This window comes from Trachurus japonicus, chromosome 11 (assembly GCF_045865225.1).
Source record: "Trachurus japonicus isolate A0001 chromosome 11, Traja_1.0".
Lineage (NCBI taxonomy): Eukaryota > Metazoa > Chordata > Actinopteri > Carangiformes > Carangidae > Trachurus > Trachurus japonicus.
Genome location: NC_140917.1, coordinates 12,587,142 through 12,613,287, shown reverse-complemented (window position 1 = coordinate 12,613,287; position 26,146 = coordinate 12,587,142). Strand labels below are relative to the sequence as shown.

Here is a 26,146-nt window from a genome sequence, read left to right as displayed (position 1 = left end):
AATGACCTGTCAATCACTATGCGCCGCTTCATGTAAGGAGTTTTAATGGACACCCTGAGAGGAGAGGAGGATACTGTGATTAATTGCTGTCCCCATTAACAAAAAAGTGATAATTATTTTACTTTTTTTTAAGAGTACCCGTTATTTAAAACAGTGAAAAATGTTATAGACTGATGATGTATTTGTTTAAGAGGAGAGCAGCTCAGTCATCAAATGATCTGATGATAAATGAAATCAATAAATCAGTTTGAAAAAAAAAAAAAACATGACATGTAAAAATGTTTTTATTGAGTGAAACAGCCAAACTTCATTCAGTACACCAACATCATTCTACAAAACCTTCTATCTTTCTCTAACATATGTAAGGCCACTAGGAATCATGGGAGTGATCAAGTGGATTAATCCTGATGCATTTTGGGAAGATTTAACTCCTCAAAAATATATATATATAAAAAAAAAGAAGAAAAACAACAAACAATAAATTACTTTTCAATGCTTAAGGTATTAACTTAAAAAATAAACCAAAATACAAAAAGATCCAGGTCTGAGCTGACAATTAGATTTGTCTGGCGATCAATATTCTAGTCTGTCAATCTGTTCAGCCTCAAAATCAGTTACATGTGTAAAGTTTATGAAGTTGAGCAGACAGATTCAAAGGACCAGAATGAATTCATAGATTTGAAATCCGTAAAATATGATGATGTTTCCTCTTTGAGTAACTAAAGTCAAATCAATTATGGATCCTTCATCTTTCTCTATTTCCTATCAGGAGTTCAATCTGTGAGAGATCTGGAGACATTAACAGCGACTGAGAAACAGAGACTCGTTCGGGGCGAACACAGCTTCACGTAGACGGATCATGAGTCTGAGCTGTGACCAGAACACGCTCAACCTCGTTCACACTCACGTCATGTGACTGAGCAGATAAATTAAAAATAAATAATGTAGATATAAATAAAACATTTGTGAGCAGCCTGAACTCTGATTCATCCTCACACAGACTGAGCTGTACAATGACGTTCCTTCAGACAGAAAACCAAACTGCTGAAGAAATTCTTCGGGGGTTAAATACACAACAAACTGTGCAACTATCAGAACAAAACCTGGATCAGAGACGTTCTTAGCGACTTCGGGAGAACAGATCTGAACACAGACGGTTCTGGTTTTTATTCACTGGAACGTCCTGAAGATTCAAAGTGATTCACGTATTCATCTAAAATCCTCCGACTCCAGACTCACATCTCAAGTCTACTTCCTTCTGAAGATCCCGTTCTACAAACCGCTCTAGAGTCGTCCACGTTCCTTTGGGTTTAAAAATATTTCTGGACCGAGCAGGTCTGTGGACCCTCAGGAGACTTTAAAGAACCGCGTTCCCAAGCAGCAGATGTGGATCAGACTCTCTGAAGTCAACTCTGAGATCGGTCGTCCATTGATCAGTCTGGAGCTGCCTCCTGGCTGCTGATTGGCCGGCCCTCAGAGGAACAGGAAGTGGACTTTTGGGATGCAGACTGGAAGAGATTCATCAGGTCGTGGAAGCGAAGACTCACCTGGAGGAAACAGAGACGAGACAAGATAAGATCGAGTTTATTTGTGCAGGTACATAGGAATTCTTATGCAGAGTAAAGATATGTGAAGCAAGTGCGCACAACTATAAAAAAGATGAAAAACAGTAAAGAAAAAGAGTAAACAGTAGAGAGTAAAAAGACTTTTTTTTTTTACTACTTTTAGAATTAAAAAATTAAAGGGACATTTTGGCAAATTGGCCCATTGCCATAATCCCTATAGTCTTAGCAGTAGGTTCAACCCTAACACCACGCTATAAGATAATAACAGAACATTACGAGACAGAGTTGTTTTAGAGGTAAATTCATGCAAAACCGCTGATGCACGTTCCCATAGGGGGCAGTTTTTCGGCAAGCAGTCTCTGCATTTGCCTAGAAAACAACTTATTGTCTCATAGCGTGGTGAATGTGCAGGTCACAACTTGTCCACCAGAGCGTTTTGGAGTTGTTAGATTGTGTATTTGATGAGTTTGATGAGGGAAACCAAGAAATCCCATTAGCCTCCGTAGCGTAGCTCTGAGCAGCTCGCGGCTCTGCTCCGCCGTTCTAAAAATAGCTTGCACCGACAAATAAAGGCAACGAACCTACTGCTAAGACAATAGGGATTATGGCAATGGGCCAATTTGCCAAAATGTTGAACTATCCCTTTAAGTAAAGATTGATTTACACTCTCAATGATCCTCCACAGCTCTGCACCTGGACACTGAAGCCCCGCCCCCTCTCACCTGTTGGGCAGTCTTGTTTCCCAGGTGGGCGGACACGTGTCTGAATGTTTTCCTGGTGGCTCCTCTCTGCTGACAGGCCGTCAGGATGGCACGATCCGCCTCCCTGAAACACAACACGATGCTTTATGTGGTTTTCATGATCTGTAATGTCATGTTTTCTATAATAACTCTGTGATGTACTAGAATATTATTGTGATTCATCTTCAATGTTTTTATTATGTGTTTGGACACAAGCTCTGACTCTGTAGCTGTCAGGTTAACTTCAGTAACAGTAACTTGTGTGTGTGTGTGTGTGTTTGTTCTTACCGGGTCCAGACGACGACTTTTTCCCCGGTGGAGCTCATCGAGACATTTTTAGCACAAACTGGTCGTTCCTCCTCCTCCTCCTCCTCCTCCTCCTCTCTGTCACTTCCTGTCTCACTCTCTCCAGACGCCTGATGGTCGACTCTCTTCATGTTTCCGTCACAGCTCTGAGAAACTGGTTCCACCTCTGTGGTTTCAGAGCAGGTTCCTGTCGGCGGTGAACGGACATGAAGCTGCTGGAAGCTCTCCTGCAGGTCGGGGTGATGTTTGAGGAGAGAGGAGATCTGAGGGAAGAAAACAGAATCAGACAAACAGGAAAATTTAAACTCTTATCATTAAAACTTAAAGGTTGAATATGTAGAATATTTATTAAAAGCTATATTTTTTCAAAAATAATACATCCAGGGGGCCTTTAGAGGGGTACAGAATGAAAGTATTGCTTTTCCACCCAAAAAATTTTTTTAGTCTGAATTATTATTTTTAATTTTTCTGACGGGCTCGACAATGACTATCTGTCAACGTTCTGTTTACATTCGTACCTGCCTGTAGCCGACATGTGGCTCAGTTCTCCGCTGTTTTCCTGCCTCCTCCCGGTCCTATGCGTTTGTTTCCAACCAAGCCTTTTTAATAATCAATCGGTGGATCAATGGATTATCATATACTTGTTAGGATGGGTGTATTTGTGTAGTCTTATCTGTCATAAACACGTCAGTGTTTCCTCCAGGATTTTTTTAAAGAGTGGCGGCGAGGGTAGTCTGATCGACGGGGGGGGGGCGCGAGACCGGATCGTCGACTAGTCGCTGATGACATCATTCATATTTTTCCCATCATAACTAAAATCCCAGGAGGAGGGAAATGCTCTGCAACAATCTGTATTCACTGACTGACAGCTCACGCACAGAAATGAGTCCCTGAAACAGAAACAGCGATGCTTTATAAACAACAAATGTCTGTAAATCATGTTTGTTTTTTTGTGATGTACATAGTTTATTTATACATCCTTTACAAGCTCTGAGGATTAATAGCTGTAGGGGGAGTTAACTTCATTAAACAATGTAGGGGGAAAACGTACACCAGACACGACTCGTCACCATCACAGTCCTGCTCAGTCACAGTTTTACTCACAGTTTTAGTTTCCTCCTTCCTGGTTGGTTGCTGCTGTTGTTGTTTGTGCGCGACGTAAAGCTGTCGATATGAGCGGAGTTTTTTTTTTTTTTTTTTAATGTTTGCGGCAGCCCGGGACACACTGCCCGCGGATCAGCAGCAGTTTCTCCTGCTCTCTCTCTCTCCACGCCGGTCAAACATCGACCCGTCTGTAGGTACTCGGGTTTCCACACACACAGGGGTGATGTCTCTAGCGCTGTATGTAGCCTATGGATGTGTCTTGTGTGCAGATGCAACTGACAAATATTTATAGACGGACAAGCAAACTTAATCATTTATTTTATTTTGAAAATTGACCGGATTCTCTCGCCTTTTCTGTGCCTGACTTCCTGTCTGGTACGCGCTTGTTCTATCCAGCTTGACGGCGCTCGTATTTTTTTCATTCAGCGCACTCAGCTGTTGTTTCAAGCCGCTACTCTTGTAGCCTATGTTACATGATCAGCGACTAGTCGACGTCAAGCTCAAAACGTCATTGTGGAGCAGGTGGACTCAGTCTCCGTGCAACCTCCTAGGTCGGAAAACCTGCTTCATAATAATAATAATAAGTTTATTTGAAAACAGGGACAGTGCACTTTACATTGTTTTAACATTAAAAAAAAAAAAAAAAAAAAAAAAATCATCATTCCTAAGGTGTGGTGGCTTTTATTTTGCCGTGGCGGTGCGCCACGATCAATTACATGTAGCGGAAACCCTGCACGTTTATCGTCGCGGACTCTCGGTGCCACGGAGCTCCTTTTTTTTTTTTTTTTCCAACTTGACGAGAGCAGTGACAGCGGAGGCTCTGAGGCTCTGAGCAGCAGCGGTGTGGAAGGCAGAGAGCCTCCACTGTCCCTGTAACAAGCTACAAGTCATTTATTATGCTGTTAATGACGGTAAAAATGAAACATAAGGTAAATATCCTAATACCGTAGTCCTCCTCCTCTGCTGTCCTCTGATCAGAGCGGAGTCCCTAGCAACGGCCCGTTTTACCTAGCAACGGTCTGGCAATCGACTGCTGGAATTCTTTTTCTGTTGTTGTTCTTGTAATTCTACATAGTCAACCTTTAACTTAACAAACTTTGTCTGGATTATACTGTATTTTAAAGAGGAACTATGCAGGATTTTTACCTTAACTGTGCTACATTTTGACCGTAATTAAACAGCTTCAGAGTAATTGTGATGGTTTATTAAATGACATGTAACTTGTTCCAGGGAGAGTGGAGGCTCTCTGCCTTCCACCTAGCGTCTCTTGGCTGTAAAACAACCTTGTAAGATCAGAGCCTCCGACGCGGTGTCCCAGCTCTCGTCTCTGTGGCACTGTGACACAAACGCGCCCTGTAACCCGTGATCTCTTGTTTATGACAGATAAGACTACACAAATATACACGTTGTAACATCGTATATGATATATAACTTATCTACCGCTCTATTGATTGATTTCTCGCCAGCTTCGTTGTAAACAAATGCACATGGCCGGGAGGAGGGTTAGTGAACTTGCATTGTTCCTCTTTTTTTTCTTTCCACCTTTGGAAACAGCTGTTTTTAGAGTTTGATGCTGAACTCACTCACTCACATTTCCTGACAAACATTAGCTATGTGGCATGTATCAAAAATTACACATACACTTTTAAACTAAGGATCGTCTGATTTCTGAGGGGGTCAAAGGTCAAAGATCATCTACCTTGTCCAAGTCCTCCAGTGGCGGTGTCGGACTTCCCTGCAGCACTGACACCACCTGCTGGTAGAGGGACGAGCTCTCACCCAGGCGTCGCCCCAGTTGCCGTAGAAACTGTCGGCTGCGTTCAAACATCTGCTGCTCCAACAACTGGTAGATTAAAAAAACAGAAAGGACAAGTTTGTACAGGTAAAAGCTCAGTGAGTGATGTCAGAGTGATTCTCAGATTCATATCTATCTAGACTTGAAAGATCTGAAATCGACTCATAAAATCCTTTCATTGATCTTTTAATTTATGCCACTTCCTGTTTGTTTGAGATCTGTGCAAATGTTCACATTGATTACAGTACTTGAATTATCATCCATGACTGTACTGAAGAGTTGCACTGTTTATTTCTGGAATTAGTCATGTTTAGAGCTGCAACGATTAATCGAACAATAATCAATTATTAAATTAATCGTCAACTATTTTGATAATCGAACAATTGGTTTGGGTAGTAGTTTTTTGGTTTCTTTGTTCATTTATGACAATAACCTGAGTATCTCTTTGGTTTGTGGACAAACCGAGACATTTGAAGACGTTATCTAGTGGTTTGAGAAAACACTGATTGACATTTCTCAACATTTTTTAAGATTTTATTGACCAAACAACTAATCTTCAACTTCATCAATCGTTTAAATAATCAACAGATTAATCGATAATGATAAAATAATCGTTAGTTGCAGCCCTAGTCATGTTAAATAAATGTGCATTAAAGTAAATGCTTTTGGGTCTATTTTTAATGTAAACATGGTTATAGGTTTGAGATAGGGCTGAACGATTTTAGGAAAAGATCTAATTGCGATTTTTCTGGCAGATTTTTCAATTTCGATTTGTTTCACGATTTTCTTCAAATCATGTTTCAGTGCAATATACATAATGTACAGTAACATTAACAGATATTACATCATTCCATTCAAAATAAATGTCATTACTCTAATGCAAGAATGAAAACTAAAGTTAAGCATTGATTAGAAAATTATTTATTAAGAAACATGGCATGGGACGGAGACGGCATGCATGTGTGAAATAGTCGAAAACAGATCCTAGGTCAGTCAGGAGCACTGAAAAAAATCGCAGCTTTGACGATCACGTGATCGCGCTGTTTGAAATCGCGATTTCGATCAGAAAACGATAAATCGTTCAGCCCTAGTTTGAGAGTTTCCATCTTTGAAAAATTTGCAGCATTAGTCCTGTGAAAATCTCTTTCATAACTGAGCAAAATTAAAACTGACAAGTCTCTAAATGAATATGAAAAAATCAATATCAGATTGAATCGGAAATCGAAGCGAATTGGGACCTTGTGAATCGAATCTGTTCGGTAAATCGGTAGCGTAGCTCCGGTCTCTCACCAGTCCGCAGCGACGGGCTTGTCCCGGGTTCAGGAAGGCGGCGAAGTCTCTGAGCAGCTGAGGCCACGGCTGCAGCGCGACGCTCAGCCGGTCGTACAGACGTTTCGGGGACCCCGCTGACGAAAACTGATCCAACAGCTGCAGCAGCTGCTCGGAGACGCCCGGAGACGCCCGCACCACTTCACACACCTGGAGGGGAAAAAACATCATCGGTTCTCTGGACCAATCAGGATCGAGCCTGTAATGTGCACCGACACACAAACAGAGACGAGTGTTCGTTCTTCTTACTCTGTGGAGATAATCCTGCGCGAACACCACGTCCTCCATCTCTCTCCCATCTTCATCTTCCTCCTCTTCCTCCTCTTCCTCCTCCTCACTTCCCTCTGATGACGGTTTCTCCTGCGCATCCAAACACACAACATTCATGTCTTATAAAGTGATGAACTAAATGTATCGTGTCATGGGTCGGCTGCACAGTGTGGGAATAAAGGTTGAATTTAATTTGTACAAACTGTCACAACATTACTATTTATTACAATTTAACGTACTGATGGAGACATACTGATGCTTGGACGCACTTTAATATAAATGTTTAATAATAATTTTGTCCATAAAGCATGATTAAGTTCCACAAGATGGAATCTTTAAATGACAAATGAACATACTGATCAGGTCAGAGCTTATTTATCGATCAATTGGTTTTATGTCTTTAAAATGTACATGGTTGAGCAGCCCTTCCAGAAAAATGCGGAGCTTTTTGTGATTCTTGCGGATAAAATCCTTTATTATGTGGCATGTTTTCTTAAAAAATGCAATGGAATATGCAGGATATTTATGCAATTTTATGCGATGAAATTGCGGGAATTTGCAAAACTGTGGTTTGATGAATAAGAAGAAAAAAAGCGATTCCCCCAGCAGTCTGTTCTCACTGGGCCACTACCTTGATGTAAAGAGTCATTTCTAATGACTTCCTATGATAAACAAACAGCCTACATCACAGAAAGTGCTGGGAATAATTAAGTTCTCATCTTACACATGGCTCAAACTTACAAAACGTTGATATCCGTATCTCCGCTTTACAAAAAGAAAACGCTATAATTTCTGTAAAAATGAATAAATTAAACAATAAAATTAAATGTGCGCTTCCTGTTTTACAGAGGACAGGTAGCCATTTGCTCGGTCTTTTGCGCTTATTTTTGTTGGCAAATGAGACTGATTTGCAGACTTCATCGTTTGCAGCTTTCCGATGACGTCACAGGAAAATGGCTGCTCTTGTGTGAAGTAAACGCAACATTTTTCAGCTTTCTGCAAAGATATATCTGACTTTTTTTGCAACGAAAATGCAGGGGTTATGAAATCATGCAAGCCTCGCCTATTTTGCGCATTTTGAGTGGAAATCTTTGAATTTATGCGGCGAAAGTGTGGCGTCTTTGGAAAAAATGCTGACCCCCACATAAATATGTGGACTTTGGTTGATTATGCGTTGAATTATACGATCGCATAATCGTGTTTTTCTGGAGGGAGAGTGAAGATCTGATGATGATGTGAACTGAACAGACGAAGACTAAGAAACACACACTGTGCTGTTTGTGTGTGTGTGTGTGTGTGTGTTGCTGGGACAGACCTGAGGTCGGAGGACTGATTCATCTGAGCTCGTCTCTCCATCACTGTCAGCAGCATCTTCATCCTCCTCCTCCTCCTCCTCTTCTCTCGATGGTGTTGATGTCACTTCCTGTTCGCTCTCTGACTCCGCCTCTTCGGGGTCGGTCAGGTCGTCGTCATGGGCGACACTTCCGTCAGTGCTGGATGATGATGACGACGACGACGACGACGATGATTCAGATAAAGCCAGAAGGACCTCGCTCTCCTCCTCCTCCTCCTCCTCCTCTCCTTCTTCTTCTTCCTCCTCCTGTCTTTCCTCGTCATTTACCTTGATGACATCATCCACCTGAGAGGAGGCGCGGCCTTCAGGAGGAGGAGGAGGAGGAGTCAGCGCCTCTTCATCCCTCCTTGCTCCGTTTGAGGCCAGTTTCTCTGTTTCAGGAGGTGACGACAACCTCCTCCTCCTCCTCCTCCTCCTCCTCCTCCTCCTCCTCCTCAGGCCGGCCAGAGTCTGATAGTGGCGTTTGATTTTCTCTGCGGTCGTCGTGGAGACGGAGGAGGAGGAGGTGGTGACGTCGGTGGGGTTGTCGGTCCTGGTGAGGAGGAGTCTGTGCAGGAGGACCCGAGGGGGGCTGAGCGCAGCAGCGTGGGAGCAGTGAGACCGGCGAGGAGAAGGAGGCGGCGTGGAGGAGGAGGAGGAGGAGGAGGAGGAAGAGGAAGAGGAGCTGGAGGGGGAGTCCATCTGTCCGTCAGGCGAGGGGGAGGAGTCAGCGGACGGAGGGGGGAGGGGCTGCTGCAGCTCGACGAAGCCGATGCGCTTGAAGTCGAAGTTGTGAGGGAGGCGCGGGGGGTACCGCGCCCCGGCGGGGAAGCTGTAGGCGGCGACGGCGGACGGACGAACGGAGGTCACGTGGCTCTGACGGGGTCGGACGCTCCTGGTCGGGGCCTTCGGGGCGGAGCCGAGCGGCGCGTTGTATTGTTTAATGGTCGGGTGGATGACAGGAAGACTCCTCTGTATGGGGGAGGGGGGGGATGAATAAATAAATGATTAAATAAAGGAGAATAAATAATAGTGACTTTTCTCTTCCTAAACTCACCCCCAGAAGTCTGATTTAAAGGGATAGTTCAACACTTTAACCGCCTACTCACACACACTCGGTCCCGTGATCACATTACTCCAGTCCTTCACTCCCTCCACTGGCTCCCTGTCAAAGATCGCATCACCTTTAAAATCCTCCTCCTCACCTACAAAGCCCTCAACTCCCTGGCCCCCCCATATCTAGCTGACCTCCTCACCTGCCACCGCCCCACTCGAACCCTCCGTTCCTTCACTACCTCTTCCCTCACCGTACCACAATCCAAGCTAAAAACATACGCCGATCGTGCCTTCTCCCGGATTGCACCCCGCCTCTGGAACTCCCTTCCCCAGCCCATCAGAGACTCTCCATCACTTCCCCTCTTCAAATCCCGACTGAAGACTTTCCTTTTCACCCAAGCATTTAACCTCCCCTACCCTTAAGGTTTTTTTTTTTTTTTGTGCCTTATGTATGTATTTTACTGCATCTGTAAAGCGTCTTTGGGTCACTGTAAAAGCGCTATACAAAATAAATGAATTATTATTATTATTATTATTTTGGCCATTGCCATAATCCCTATAGTCTTAGCAGTAGCTTTGTTACCTTTAAAGTCCCCCTCCCACGACCCTTTTTGGTTATTTTAAAACATTCTCTGTGGTCTTTAAATTGTGATTATGAAGTTTTTAGCCAAAATCACAAAACCTGTGCCATTTCCATTTGGAATATAGTCCTTGCTCACGGTGCAAGCTGCTCTACCAGGTGACCTATACCTGGTCTACTTTAACAGCTACACCGAGCTGTCAAGCCTTTCACCTCTGAGTCAGATGCAGAGCGGGGCGGGAGCTTGTAGCACTAGTGCCCTCCCCTGGAGCTGTGACACGTCAACCCCAGTCTCCCTGAAACTGCCTGTTTGCGTCTGCCATTGGTTCACAGCAATTTGAAGGCAGAAAAATGGAGAAATGCAATTTTGCACTTCCTTTTCTGCTGATATGTCCTCTAACATAAGAAAAATGCCACAGGAACATGTGAAAAGCACGAAAAACACGATTTTCATGGGTAAAGGCTAATGAGATTTCTTGGTTTCCCTCATCAAACTCATCAAATACACAACCCAACAACTCCCAAACGCTCTCGTGGACAAGTTGTGACCTGCACATTCACCACGCTATGAGATAATAACAGAACTATACAAGACGGAGTTGTTTTAGAGGTAAATGCAGAGACTGCTTGCTGAAAAACTGCCCCCGACGGAAACTCGTATCAGCGGTTTTGCATGAATTTACCTCTAAAACAACGTTCCGTTATTATCTCATAGCGTGGTGAATGTGCATGGGTGCAATGAAATTGAAAGTGTCCAAAAACAAAATAGAGTTATTTCTGTTCTTCAAACTAAACAAAATCCAAATTCTTAGCAAAACAACAAAACAGCGTCTACTTTAAGAAACAGCACGGTCAAATAATTGTGTGCTTCAATCAGCAACACCTGGCACCGATAACTATAAATAAACATATGAATAAAACCCACCAAAATAAAACACAAAATAAATGCCGAAAAGGCTTGTACAATAATAATGAAATACGTGAAATGTGTTTCTAACATCGACCGTCACCTACCGACAGCCACAGCGGCATGACGCTCTCCTCTCTCTCCACCGGTGGGCGCTGCTCTGACGCACCGACGGGGCGACAGGCCAGAGGCATCGGCCGCAGCAGCCGCTGATACCTGAACACCTGCAGGGAGCGGGACCAGGTCAACACAAAGACTGACACGGTTAGGAATCAGCTGCCACATTGCTCTTCATAATCTAATTTAATTATCGTCTTCTACATTATAATCAGAGTGATTTTTGGTCATTTTCGTTTATGTGTTTGTGTGACTTTGTATATACAGTAAATTGTATTTCTGTGATTGAAAGTATCAAAATGTTTTTTGTTTTTTTTCAATAAAAATATTTGGAAAACAAAGAAATCTGTATGAGTGTGTGTCCTCCCTCGCTGTGTCACCTTGACAACGTTGTCGGGGAAACCAGGTCTGCAGCACTGCAGGATCCTTCGTCGGACCTGGACCAGAGTCTTCCTCAGCAGGAACTGAGACACCATCTTGGTCGGGTCACATGAACCCTCCATGTTTCTGAGACCCAGAACCAGGAGGCTGAGAACACACACAGACACACACACAACGTTAAACACACTCACAATAGAGAGTCAACCTACCGTATTTATTCATTTACCTATTTTATTTTCTTCTCCTTCTCTCTCTCTAAATTTATGTAATATAACTGTTACTATTTTCTATTTATGATTATTTTATTTTATCATGTTTATATTTTAGAATTTATAGTTACCGGTATGTATTTACTGTAATTTCCCAGCTTGGGATCAATAAAGTCTATCTATCTATCTATCTATCTATCTATCTATCTATCTATCTATCTATCTATCTATCTATCTATCTATCTATCCTGTTTTGCTGGTTTGAACTGATGATTTTTATACTACTGCTATTTGTCTTATTTGTCCTTTTATGGTCTTATTTGTGTTTTTTTAATTGTCTGTGATTGATTGCAAGCCGGAGAAGTGCCAACAGAACTTCGTTGTACAATTGTACGATGACAATAAAGTCTTCTTGAATCTTGAATCTTGTTTCCTTACACGATTCTTGAATGTAAGTGTAAAGATTATGTGCAGCTGTAAAAGGGAAAACATGTAAATGAAAGGAAATGTACTATATGTCATGTTGCTGTTGAGAAAAAAGAAATAAAAACTGAAGTTAAAGTTGAATCAAACTGTGTGTGTGTCTTTGTGTGCGATTACCAGTCCTCAGCTGCAGTGAAGGCGGCCGACCTGCGGGGGCAGTACAGAGCCGGGTCCAGGCTGGCGCAGGGCAGCAGCTCTGGGTAGAGGAAAACCGGACGAGTGGCGAAGAGCCAGGCGAGCTCAGCCGGCATCACTGGGTAACAGCGCACTGCATTTATAGAGACACACAACACACAACACACACACACACATCAGTGTTTCCACAGTTACACACAGATACAGTTGTGTGTGTCCCAGAACTCCCGGCGTCTAACATTAAGCACTTCACTCACTCTAATGTTCTTCCTCATCCTGTTTAGATCTGTTCAGAACAGGTGACTCGCTACGTATAAAACAGTTGTAAAATTCATATTATAACAAACATTTAATCCAAATATCATAGATGTGCAATGTAAACGTTCGTTCAGGAGCAGCTCAGTCTACAGGAGACATCCCATGATTCCTAGCTGCTAAGTGGACTCACTGTATCCTCTGGCGTCCGGCGGGTGCGGCTGCGGCTGGTAGGCGACGGGAGCCGTTCTCAGCTCCTCCAGCAGCTGCAGCGCCGCCGACAGGTTGGAGCACCGGAAGATGCTGCAGAATCCGGGACGAGCCGAAGACATGAGCAGCTCTGACCGCTGGGCGAGCACGTCCAGCTCAAACTGAGGAGGGACGGAGGTTATTTAAAGGGGAATTTCAGTTTTTTATATTCTGGACCTTATTTCTAGCATAAAATACGATCATTTACTCACCCAGATAACTTTGGTGTCATTACAAGTCGTTCTGACGAAATTAGATCCAGCCGAGAGCCGCGTATATCCGTATAATGCAAGAACACGGGGCAGCGGAATGCAGCCTCTAAATAAGACATTATCTGCAGCGAAACTCGTTCATTTCACCAATATTTTGTTATGACACGCTAGTGCTATTCCCCTCCGAGCCCCGATCCGGGGTCTGTAGGTTGACCTACTAACCTCTGACCTGGATGATGTCATCTCCGAGCGCTGCCCGGCTCATTCTGATAATAATAGTGTGTTGATACTTTTATAAAGCACTTGAAGACTCTCTTTTTAAAACAGGCATTTGGTTAATTTGTGGGTTTTTATGTTTTATGTTGCCCAATTCCATGTGCCTTTGTGCTTTTCCTGTGTGTTTTTTGTTCTGTTTTGTTTTGCTCTGCCTTGTTGCAATTGTTTTAGATTAGGTTAGGTTAGGTTATATTAGGTTTATTGGTCTCCACCAGGGAGAAATTTGTCGCGGAGACAGGGAACATGTTGCATATATAAAAAACACAGATAACATTGTGAAGCACTTTGTGGTTTTTACCTGCGAAAGGTGCTATACAAAGAAAGTTTCTTCTTCTTCTTCTAATCATTCTGCTTCGGCATTCGGGTCCATTTTTATCTCAACTAGCCGGAGCTTCAGTGAGTCCAGGCTGCGGAGAGGAAGCCTGTGGAAGCTGAACTTCGTCCAGTTGCTCATTTTGTTCTGACAAGTCGGAAACACGCAGAAACGAACCATAGCATTAGCGGTAGCAATAAGTCACGAGTTTTGCGGCAGATAATGTGTTATTTAGAGGCTGCATTGCGCTGCCCCGTGTTCTCGCATTATACGGATATGCGCGGCTCTCGGCTGGATCTAACTGCGTCGGAACGACTTGTAATGACACCAAAGTTATCTGGGTGAGTAAATGATCGTATTTTATGCTAGAAATAAGGTCCAGATTGTAAAAAACTGAAATTCCCCTTCAATTATTTCACATTTTAATTATGCGTTCATTAAACTGGAGGGTATCTGTGTGTGTGCGTTACCAGGAACTGTCTGGTGGTCTCGGCCTCACTCTGCAGTTTGGTCACAGGTGAAGTCAGCAGGTGGATCTGAGTCAGCAGCTGGACGTGCTGCATTTTTGGGCCAAATGTGTTGATAAAGTCGGTTAAAGTGAAAAAATAATTATCAGATCATATAGATGAAGTTGTGCTGCATGGGCATGTTAATTTTTTATGTGGTATATTAAAACCAAATCAAAAGTATTCAAGGGTTAATGTCAGCTGATGTGTTTCTGTTTAGTGCCTTTTTTTGTTTCTTTACTTAATTTGTATTTTTTTTCTAAACGGCAAGATAACATATACATTTCCTTTCATTTACATGTTTTCCCTTTTACAGCTGCACATAATCTTTAAACTTATATTCAAGAATCATGTAGGAAAACAGTATAAATACATAACTATACATTTTAAAATACATATATGATAAGATAAAATAATGATACATAGAAATGAATAACAATTATATTACATGAATGTAGAGAGAGAGGAGAATGAAATAAAATAAGATAATAAATAGTTTGACGCTCTATTGTGTGTGTGTGTGTGTGTGTGTGTGTGTGTGTACCTGTTGCAGCTGCTGCCTCAGTCTGGTCTTCTGCTGCGCGTCCAGCTTCAGTGTGTACGGCTCCGCAGACATTGTGTGTGTGTTGCACAGCGTGTGTGTCTGCGGCTTCTTCCTGATCACAACCAGTTGCTGCTTCACTGTTCGCAGCTCTGTGATTGGCCCGTCCACCACCTCATCATCATCGTCGTCGTCGTCATCATCATCATCATCATCACCTTCGTCGCCGAGCTCCCTGAGAGACACACACAAGTGTTCATTTATATCCAGAGGTGGATAGTAACGAAGTAGATGTACTTTGTTACTTACCGTAAGTAGTTTTTTTTGAGGATCTCTACTTTACTTGAGTTTTGTTTTACTCCGTAACTTTGATGTTTGCCACCTCGTTATTCGTTACAAATTAAAATAGAAATATAATTAATCATCAAAGGATTATCTGGTTTTATCATCTATTTCATTCACCTGAAAGTGAAATAAATAAAGAGAACTATAAAAATACTTTGTGCTTTACTTGTACTTTTGATACTTGAGTACATTTTTTCACAAGATACTTTTGATACTTAAAGGTACATTGTGTAAGAATTACTCCCATCTAGCGTTGCGGTTGTACAGATCGCAAGCAACTCAATCGTATTTTTCATGCTGCATTCAGGTGAAATTGGGCAGACGGCAGACAGACAACAGCCGCAGCAGGTAACGCCATAAACAAGCCTCTATGTAAACAAGTGGCCCGCCAGCACGAGGCAAAACAATACACGTGACAATATGTTGTCATGGCGATGTCGTATTGTTTACCTGACCCACGTTTTTACCGGCTTTCTCTCGACTTCTGTGACTAAAATGACATCTGGTTTGTTAGCGACGGCCGTCTGCCCGACTGCAGGTGAATGCAGCATCAGTGTAACGCTCCATTCCTCCTCACTGCGTTACCGCGGTGACTTTTCACAGACGCCATCTCGACCTGAGCCGACAGCTCCGTCTGGTGTCTCTGCTGAGTTTCCGTGGTTTCCTACCGTCACGCTGCCACTGAACGTAAAAACATGCCGACGACACGACATGGCAGCCAGCACCGAGCTTACCCGCTCCATGGAGATATGAACGATATGAACGGCTAATTCAGAGCTGAAAGGAACACTTCAGTTTGTTGATGGGGGTGATTACTGATTAATGAAAAACAGACTTTTGAACGAAATAATCGATTTTCGTGAATAGATAACAGGAGAAGTTACACAATGTCCCTTTAAGTATATTTAATGTGAGCTACTTTAAGATTTTTACTCAAGTGGTTTTCTTATGGGTGACTTTAACTTTTACCAAAGTCATTTTCAGTTCTGGTATTTGTACTTGTACTTGGTTGTTTTTCTCAAGTACTTTATACACCTCTGTTTATATGTGTGTGTGTGTGTGTGTGTGTGTGTGTGTGTGTGTGTGTGTGTGTGTTACATACGTGTTTTCCAGCTCTGGTGGAACGTCGGCCTGAACCGATGTGTTCAGTGTTTCCTCCTGTGGCTCCTCCTCTTCCTCGTGGCCCTCATCATCCACTTCCTGTCCTGCAAGGTCTTCTTTCAACTGATACACACACACACACACACACACACACACACACACACACACACACACACACACACACACACACACACACACACACACACACACACACACACACACACACACACACACACACACACACACACACACACACACACACACACACACACACACACACACACACACACACACACACACACAGGTTTAGTGAATGACGGTTGGTCATGTGACCGTGTCCGGGGCGGAGTGTGTTCAGCAGAGCGACTCACCGTCTCAAACAGCTCCTCCATCAGCTCGTTCACCTCCTTCTCTGGACGACAAAACAAAACAACATCAGCAGAGTCACACACACACACACACACACACACACTCAGATATGTGTTTAGTGTGTGTGTGTTTAGTGTGTGTGTGTGTGTGTGTGTGTGTACTGACTGGTGATTCGGACAGCCTTGTCGTCACGGTAATCCTCAAGGTCAGGTTCGTCGGTGTCGGCCAGGAAATTGTACTCGGGATCATCTTCATCATCGCACTCCTCTGAGACAGAAAGAGACAAACAGTCAGACAGAGACACACACAACTAAAAACAAACTACACACTAGGGATGTCACGATTACTCGATTTCACAATTAATTGCGGTATTAAGCGCTACGGTTAACTGATCGTAACGTTTCCTGAATACTGTCAGAAAAGCTCACAGCTCTGAGCACGTGAACTTGCTGACGTTCCCACACTGAAACCTTTAGCCTTTCCCATGTATATACAGGTAATACTCAGAAAATTAGAATATCGTGAAAAAGTTCATTCATTTAAGTAATTCAACTTAAAAGGTGAAATGAATATATTATTTAGACTCATAACAGGCATTGCAAGATATTTCAAGCTTTTATTTGTTAGAATTTTGATTATTATGGCTTACAGCTTATGAAAACCCCAAAATCAGAGTCTCAAAAAATTAGAATATCGTGAAAAAGTTCAATGTTGTAGCTCAAATTGTCACAGCCTCGTCAGCCAATTAATCCAAAACACCTGCAAAGGGTTCCTGAGCCTTTAAAAGCTCTCTGTCTGGTTCAGTACAGTTCGCAATCATGGGGAAGTGAATGAACTTTTTCACGATATTCTAATTTTCTGAGTATTACCTGTATAAATACTGTATAGTACGTATGTAGCATTTTTGGTTTCATTGTTTACAAAGCAGCGGTGATTTTTGTTTAATTGCCATTTTTCTTGTACTTTTTGGTTACTTGACTTTGTTGCTATATATTTTTGTTATGTTGGCATCAAAATATAGAAATAAAGGAAACTTTAAAGGGATAGTTCAACATTTTGGTAAATTGGCCCATTGTCATAATCCCCATAGTCCTAGCAGTAGGTTCGTTACCTTTAATTGTCGGTGCAAGCTATTTTTAGAACGGCGGAGCAGAGCCGTGAGCTACGCTATGGAGGCTAAATGAATTTCTTGGTTTCCCTCATCAAACTCATCAAATATAAAATCCAGAAACTCCAAAACGCTCTGGTGGACAAGTTGTGACCTGCACATTCACCACGCTACGAGATAATAACGGAACGTTACGAAACGGAGCCGTTTTCGAGGCAAATTCATTGTCTGCTTGCTGAAAAACTGTCCCTGAACGCAACACGCATCAGCGGTTTTGCATGAATTTCCCTCTAAAACAACTCTGTCTGGTAACGTTGTGTTATTATCTCATAGCGTGGTGATTGTGCAGGTCACAACTTGTCCACCAGAGCGTTTTGGAGTTGTTGGATTGTGTATTTGATGAGTTTGATGAGGGAAACCAAGAAATTCCTTTAGCCTCCGTAGCGTAGCTCTGAGCAGCTTGCGGCTCTGCTCCGCCGTTCTAAAAATAGCTTGCACCGACAATTAAAGGTAACGAACCTACTGCTATGACTATAGGGATTATGGCAACGGGCCAATTTACCAAAATGTTGAACTATCCCTTTAAAACCTTCAAAGAGTGTTCATGTGATTTTACATATGAATAGCAGGGATGCAAACGGGTCAGGACCAAAAAAGAGAGGAATTGTCTGGCGTGGGGGGGTGCTTAAGAAGAGATTACATTACAATATCATGGAAAAGTCAATTTCCAGTAGTTCAACCCCAACCAAGTATTGAGTGCATATAGATGGACATAGTTTTCAGAAGGCCAACATTTCTATATTAAAAATACTTAAAAAAAAAAATCCTTTGCAATATTTCAATTTTGGAGATACTGATTTTTAGGTCTTCACTGAATGTTAGTCATAATTATTACTATTAACATAAACTGAATAAATAAAGACATGGGATGTTTCATTCAGTGTGTAATGGACATATATATAGCCTAATGTGTTAGTTTCACTTTAATTGAACACATTCTACATCACGGAGGTGACGTCTTTCCACTCAGGGCTTCCTTCACCTCTGAAACGGGCACCGACTGCACGTGGATACGCGCCGCTTTGGGTAACGAGCGCACGTCGCGCGTCAACATTGGAGGTAGGCTGTTACCAGTATAATCAGAGACCATGAATGAGTTCGCCTCAGTTTCACGTGATTGTCACTGTCAGCCTGTTAGAAAAACATTTTACTGACCCCAGCTGAGACGCTGAGACGCTGAGACCCCCCCCCCCTAAAAACAAAAACTCTTCGGATCTGAACAATTCACACAAGTCATCTAATTGGTCATGAAAAAAGCGAGTTTCGCTTTTCGGCGCGCTGTTTGCATCCCTGGAATAGAGTTGTGAAATCAATCAACGCATAATCGTGATTATCGTAATATGGTGATAAATTCTCTGACAATAATCGTACTGAGGACAACTGTAATCGTGACATCCCTACGACACACACACCTGTCCTCACCTTCGTTGTCTATTTCCGAGGTCATCAGGCCTCTCAGCCAATCGGTCCAGTCCCTGTCCTCGTGGGCGGAGCTGGAGTCGTACATGTCCGGTGTGATGTCGGGCGCTCGGAGCTCCGCCTCCAGCCGGCCCATTGGGACGTCACGCAGAGGACGCTTGGACCGAGTCCGGTACGCCATCAGGCCGACCTCGTCTTCCGACTCCGACAGAGGCTGAGAGGGACGGCGTTTAAATAATTCATCTGTTTAGTCACGTTTCATGTGTTTGCATCACAGGAATCTTAAATCTGAAGAATATGAGATTGACGAGAAATGATCCTGAGCTCCGAGATGTTTGTTGTTGTAAAACTCATTTTAGTCACAACAGGCAGAAGTGCACAACTACCACAGTTTAAAGAGGAACTATGTCAGTCTGGTCGCTTTTCCGCTGTTTCACTAACCCTCCTCCTGGCCATGTGCATTTGTTTACAACGAAGCCGGCGAGAAATCAATCAATAGAGCGGTAGATAACGTTATAGATCATATACAATCTTACGATGTGTATATTTGTGTAGTCTAATCTGTAATAAACAAGAGATTACGGGTTACAGGGCGCGTTTGTGTCGCGGTGGCGGAGAGACGAGAGCTGGGACACCGGGTCGTAGGCGCTGATCTTACAAGGTTGGTTTTCAGCCAAGAGACGCTAGGTGGAAGGCAGAGAGCCTCCACTCTCCCTGGAACAAGTTACAAGTCATTTATTAAACTATCACAATTACTCTGAAGCGGTTTAATTAAGGTAAAAATGCATTATAGTTAAGCTAAAACAAAAACCTGCATAGTTCCTCTTCAAATAGGTATAAAATCATTCATCCTTTCAGTTACATACTGTGTGTACCTGATATGTGACATTACTGTGTTTATTTGGACCTGATGGATAATGTATGTATGATGTATGATGTATAATATGTATATGTATATATAATCCATCTTCAAACCCACTGTGATGTTTGGATCTGCTCTGTATCACCTGACGAAGGGGTTTCTTACCTGGTAGGGCTCCATACAAACGGCCAGCTCCTCCTCCACAGCGTGAAGTTTCTCCAGAAAGGAGCTGTCCGGCACAGCTTTAGGGGGCGGGGCTTTGGGAGGAGGGGGAGGACCCATGGAGACCGACACCGGCCTCAGAGCCCTGGACCGGGTCCGAGTGGTCTGGAGGGGGGAGTTCAACTCATCCTTTAGGCTGCTCCATAGTTTCACACCACATATAGAGACACCAACACTTTTCCTTGTTGTTCTTACTTTTGCTTTCTTGAAGTAAAACAATCCCCTTAAAGCAGAAGTAAGTGATATATTTGTGTTAATATAAGTCTTAAATAGTTATATCTTCCGACAGCAATCACTTACATAGAGTGTTTGGACTGAAACACGGGTCTGTCAGTCCCTCTGCTCTGCTCTGAGTCGAGGAGAAAACATTTATCGTATCCTACAGTTTTTATCCAATGAGGAGAGAGAACGGCATGCAGGGCTGTGTGTGCAGCCAAGGGACGCCGTGAATGTGGCGACGTAGGGACGAGGACTGTTATGGTGCGTTCAAGGAAACTCGTATTTTTCCGACCGTGAAGTGGTACCATATACACACAATAGATGTGTGTGTGGTCCCTGTAGCCGGCGTTGTGTCTTATCCCGATTGCTCTTTTCTGTAGAATGCATGGAGATTGTAGTGTAGATGTAGCTGGTTGTGTGACCTTTACAGGCCTGTGAATGTAGAAACGGTGTGTGTTGTAGTTTCCCAGCCGTACCTGCCAGGGGCTGCAGCTGTCCTCGTCCACTCTGACCAGACGACTTCCTCTGGGAGACGAGGCTGTGCTCTCCATGTCGCTCTCCTGAAACGTCTAAACACCAATAACCCACAATCAATACCTCCACACAAACCAATACTTCAGTCATCAGTATGAAGCAGCAGCTAAAAAAAACAAAAATGGCAGCAGAGTCTCACATCTTCAGCCGTCTCATCCTCGTCATCTTCGTCAGGACGATACTCTTCATCAGAGGAGTCTTCCTCAGCCAGAGGGATGTCCACAAACTGAGGAGCCTGAGGACAAAACAAACAGCTGGTGCTCAACATACAACTCACAAATCTTATTTCAGGCAAAAATCGGTTTTCTAAATGTTTTTAAAAATATTTCAAATAGATTTCAAATAGATTTCAGATAGTTTTCTATTTATATTTTGAGTCAGTTGTAATATAATAAATGTTTGTTTTGTATTCTGTACTTATTTCTGTATTCTGTATTTGTAACCTGGTCTGATTTCGCCAGTTGGATTTTTTTTACTTATTCTTCAGTATTTATTTATTTATTCATGGTGTATATTTTATATTTACCTATTAACTCTGGTTTATTTTTAGGTCCGTTTTTATCCGTCTTCTCTACACACCAGTGTGTATAATTGAACGAAAATAAAGGACTACCTATCTTATCTATAAAAATCAAACAGTAGCCTCAAATATGAAAAGAACCCCCCCCAAAAAAACATTGATTTGATGAATATTAACACTTATAAAGGTTGAAAACAAAAGAAAAAAGACAGTTTTACCTTGTTGACATCACTGGTTTTCTTGATGGGAGAAATGTTCCAGGCTGGAATCACCTGACGGGTAAAAATCACAAGAACGTCAGGAACGTCAGCTTCATTATTCAGTCTTCAGACATTAAACAGATGTTAGACAGATGCTGTGTAGTCTCACCACTCCTTTCTCCACCACTTCTTTGAACTTGGATCGAGTCATTTTCGGCTCCTAAACAAACAGAAAAACACTCTGATCAGTGGAAACAGATTAATTAGGACTGATCAATAATAACAAGCTTTGATTGGACGACAGACACGGGGGGAGAGAGAGACTGACCCCCAATTCCAATCCGCCCCCTAAAGACTCAAGCCCTGAACCCTCACTGACTAAAGTGACGTCAGCTCTAAGTGACAGAGTGTGAGAGTCTGTGAGGGTCCAGATGCTGTAAATATGAATGGAACAGCACTTACACACTCTCACGACACGTTACCTTGACAACAACATGTTGTTGACTCCGGTCTTGGGCCGATAATTTACCGTACTTTCAACGCGCACAAGGTGTGTGAGGTGGACGGACTCAAAACAAAATGTTCCCGGATCAGATCTGCTCAAATCATCATCAATAATCACAAACTGCACGTTAATACTGACAGTAAACTTCTTCTTTTTTTTCTTTCTTTCTTTTTTTTTTGGTTGTTGCTCTTGTCCATTAACAATAAAGAGAGCGGCGGAGCTCTCTCTGACTACGTGTGGTAATTTCCTTTTTTTTTTTTTAACACTTGCGTTCCGACGGCATCTCATGTGTTTGACTTCACAATGCTATGAACTGTGGGTAATTCCCCTACCCAAAGTCAGCATCGGTGCTGACTTACGGTAAGGGGGCAGTAAGGGCTCATTCACTGACTTACTGACTTGATGATCTGACAACGGAACAGCCCTCACACACTCACGGACTTCCCGTGAACGCGCCTCTAAGTCAGTGAGTCCGTGAGGGGTCGGATTGGAATATGGCCTGAGACTCACGAATGCAGGGACGGCCTCGGTCTCGTTGATGGCAGCTTTCATCATGGCCACCACATGTTCGTTAGTGATCACTTCCTGTTGGTCAGAGGTCAGATTTACTTCATTATTTTACAATCAGGCGTCATTTAAAGGAGAATCTCTGTCATTTTCTAAGTAACGCTCTACAGCTCTAGGTCCCCGAGTGCGACCGTCGGAAAAAATACGAGAAAAATATGTACAGCCCGGACCTAGCTCTCCTCCTGCTAGCTGCGCTACACTGCAGTTAAACAGTGAAGTAATGGGGGCAGTTCTTCTAACCGCGACTTTGTCCTCGATATAATGCTCAAAATATCACTACACATGCTTTGAAACATCCACAAGTTCCTCACCACACAATACTGAGTGTGTAAAATTCAGTTAATATGAGAAAGCAGTGTTAACGTGTGTTTTTATCACGTAGCTCTGTTTACGCTAGCTTCCTGGGTAGACCTTACTAGTCGACTGTTGAGCTCAGGACGCGAGTAAAACATGGATTTGGGAGGAAAAAAATTATTTTGGATGGGGAAAAAGCATCAATATGAATATAACTGTTTTTTCCATGTTTTACTCGCGTCTTGAGCTCGACAGTCGACTAGTAAGGTCTACCCAGGAAGCTAGAGTAAACAGAGCTACGTGATAAAAACACACGTTAACACTGCTCTCTCATATTAACAGAGTTATACACACTCAGTGTTGTTATTTTATATTTTTCTCGGAAATGTTCCTACAGTCGCACTCGGGGACCTATAGAGCTGTAGAGCGTTACTTACAAAATAAACCACGTACAACATTGAAGGAGAATTCCCGTCATTTTCTGTGTGTGTTTTCAGGTTTGTTCAGGTGAACTCACGTGGATGATGTTTCTGACGTTCACTGTGGTCAGGTTGTGTTGTTTGGACTTGGTCTCCAGTGATTGGTCCAGCTGTCTGCCAATCTCCACGTCTACAGACGCCTCTTCCTCCTCTTCGACGCTCTCCGAAGCCCCGCCCCCCTGCTCATCTTCCTCACCTGTCAGTTTCCCCCTCCTCTTCCTCACTGCTCTCTTCCTCGCCGCCTTCACCTCCACCTGACTGTCCTCTGACAAAACACACACACACACACACTGATGATGTAAACCTTCAGGATCAGGAACCATAATAAATCACAATTGTTATTTGATTCATCAGCTATTGGTCTGTTTGCTATAGTCATAGCAGTAGGTTCGTTACCTTTAATTGTCGGTGCAAGCTATTTTTAGAACGGCGGAGCAGAGCTGTAAACTGCTCAGAGCTACGCTATGGAGGCTAATAGGATTTCTTGGTTTCCCTCATCAAACTCATCAAATACACAATCCGACAAGTTGTGACCTGCACATTCACCACGCTATGAGATAATAACAGAACGTTATGAGACAGAGTTGTTTTAGAGGTAAATTCATGTCTCGTAGAGTTACATTATTATCTCATAGCGTGGTGAATGTGCAGGTCACAACTTGTCCACCAGAGCGTTGTGGAGTTGTTGGATTGTGTATTTGATGAGTTTGATGAGGGAAACCAAGAAATCCCATGAGCCTCCGTAGCGTAGCTCTGGGCAGCTCGCCGCTCTGCTCCGCCATTCTAAAAATAGCTTGCACCGACAATTAAAGGTAACGAACCTACTGCTATGACTATAGGGATTATGGCAATGGGCCAATTTGCCAAAATGTTGAACTATCCCTTTAAAAGAACTTTGATTTGGCGATTTCCCTGATGTGAGGCTGAAAAGATAAAGAAGGGTCAAAGGTCACTCCTACGTGTGTGTGTGTGTGTGTGTGTGTGTGTGTGTGTGTGTTACCCATGGTGATGACCAGGCTGGAGTCGGTGGTATCTTCCTCCACCAGCAGGTAACCTTCATCTTCCTCCTCGGCTCCACTCTCTGCCGGAGTCGGAGGGGGAGGCAGCAGCAGCAAAGCATCATGGGAGAGGTGCTGAGGGCTGGGCGGAGGCGGCCTGAGGCTCCGGGTCGAGGAGGGGGCGGCGGTTTGTGACGTGGACGGGCTGAGCCTGAGGCGTTTGCGGACCGGGTACATTGTGCAGAACCATGACCTCGGACCGCTGCAGATGGAGGAAGACAGTTTTTGTTTTGTTATTAAACTTTTTATTTTAAGAAAAATAGGTTACACACTTAGGTTTGTATACGTGCCATTAAGTCTTGTCATCCAAGTAGGTAATGAAAGAAAAATAGATAAATAGATTACAAACCAATTAATTAATTTAAAAAAGAAAGAAAGAAACATTCACATCATTACAAAAGCATCCATACACTCTCCCATCACAGTACTCCTATTCAGGTTCTGAACTGGTAGGGAACTTAAGGATCCAAAAAATAAGAAATGATAATAAAAAATAAAACTAGAAATAAATAAAATAGGTAAACATACAGCGGTAAGTAAAAATAGGCAATAACAACTGTAAAAAATAATACATTTATCCACCCCATATGCACCTTTCTTTAATCATAACTTCTCCTGCTTGAAGACATTTTATGAACGTTACACTGATCAATAACCGATAAATATCACCATAAGAGTCTGATATTTATATGCACAGGGCATATATACACATATTAATTTAACAAAACACAGGTGTGATGACTGTCTGCTGCTCTAATGCTAATCTGCTAAACGGCTGCTCCAAACTGTGTCCAGATCAGAAAACCAGAACTAAAAACCAGAGCAGACCCCGACACTGTGGAAAAACCCACCTCTGCAGATAAGGAGCGCACAAACCCTTGGGCATTTTAAGTCTTTATTAAAAACACATCTCTTTTGCTTGGCATTTTAGTTAGGTTTGATATATATATTCACTTCTGACTAATTGCATGCTTTTACTGTACATTTACCTGTATGTATTTAGCTATATTGTTATCACGTGTCTTGCTTGTGTGTTCATGATGTACAGCAGCACTTTGGTCAACTTGTTTTGTTTTTTTAATCGATCATGGATGTATTATCAATGGGATCGATACTTGTCCATGTTTGAAAGAAGAAAAAGAAGAAGACTTGACCGTGTTTGTGATTGGTTAAATGCTACAAACTCCGCCCTTTACGTAAACGTGCTAAGGTAAAAACTGAGTTAACTTACCAGGCTGATTAGATCCGGTTAAATGAAGCCAGATGACTGAATCGATCCAGGGGAAGTTGGACCTGTCCGGTGCAGCTGAGCAGCGCCGGGTGTTCACGGTCCGCTCCGCTCCGCCGCTGCTAACGTGCTAACAGCTAACATGCTACTAACGGTCAGTGAGGCTGATAGCAGCGGCTAACGTTAGCTTCAACACCCGCGGTCCCGGTCCGAGCTCCGTCCGGTCCGGTCCGGTCAGCCCTCCAACTTTCCGGTAGCAGTCACTTTTATCCCGTTAAACATTAACGCTCCAGCACAACACACACACACGCACAGAGGCTCGCTTACCCGCCACAACGATCAGACGCCTCTGACGTCAAAAAACTACATTTCCGGGTGTGCGTCAGGACGTAAC

At 43.0% G+C, this 26,146-nt stretch overlaps 1 protein-coding gene across 2 annotated transcripts; it reads right to left on the bottom strand.

Annotated features, from left to right (window-relative positions):
- Nucleotides 1-268: 268 nt before the first annotated feature.
- On the bottom strand, nt 269-26,146 carry gon4la (gon-4 like a). 2 transcript variants are annotated; one of them, XM_085791007.1, is made up of 26 exons: nt 26,080-26,146; nt 24,467-24,726; nt 23,505-23,731; nt 22,637-22,711; nt 21,791-21,841; nt 21,640-21,693; nt 21,041-21,136; nt 20,844-20,936; nt 20,092-20,253; nt 19,068-19,278; nt 16,643-16,744; nt 16,480-16,520; nt 16,110-16,231; nt 14,666-14,897; nt 14,086-14,172; nt 12,759-12,936; nt 12,293-12,443; nt 11,483-11,630; nt 11,093-11,209; nt 8,425-9,414; nt 7,089-7,199; nt 6,801-6,989; nt 5,415-5,558; nt 2,594-2,874; nt 2,288-2,390; nt 269-1,547 (listed from the first exon to the last, which is right to left on the bottom strand). In XM_085791007.1, the coding sequence occupies exons 2-26, from the start codon at nt 24,699-24,701 to the stop codon at nt 1,434-1,436; spliced, it is 4,314 nt and encodes a 1,437-aa protein (XP_085647133.1). In that variant the 5' UTR covers nt 24,702-24,726; nt 26,080-26,146; the 3' UTR covers nt 269-1,433. The 2 variants fall into 2 exon arrangements, with proteins under 2 accessions (XP_085647133.1, XP_085647132.1); XM_085791006.1 differs by lacking the exon at nt 26,080-26,146 and adding an exon at nt 25,756-26,060.

Excerpts from the sequence above, each read along its gene's own strand:
- gon4la (XM_085791007.1), bottom strand. The coding sequence starts at position 24,701 with ATGTACCCGGTCCGCAAACGCCTCAGGCTCAGCCCGTCCACGTCACAA. Across the intron at positions 12,937-14,085 it reads AGACCACCAGACAGTTCCTG|TTTGAGCTGGACGTGCTCGC; the intron begins GTAACGCACACA and ends GTCCCTCCTCAG. Across the intron at positions 6,990-7,088 it reads CGCAGGATTATCTCCACAGA|GTGTGTGAAGTGGTGCGGGC; the intron begins GTAAGAAGAACG and ends TTTCCCCTCCAG.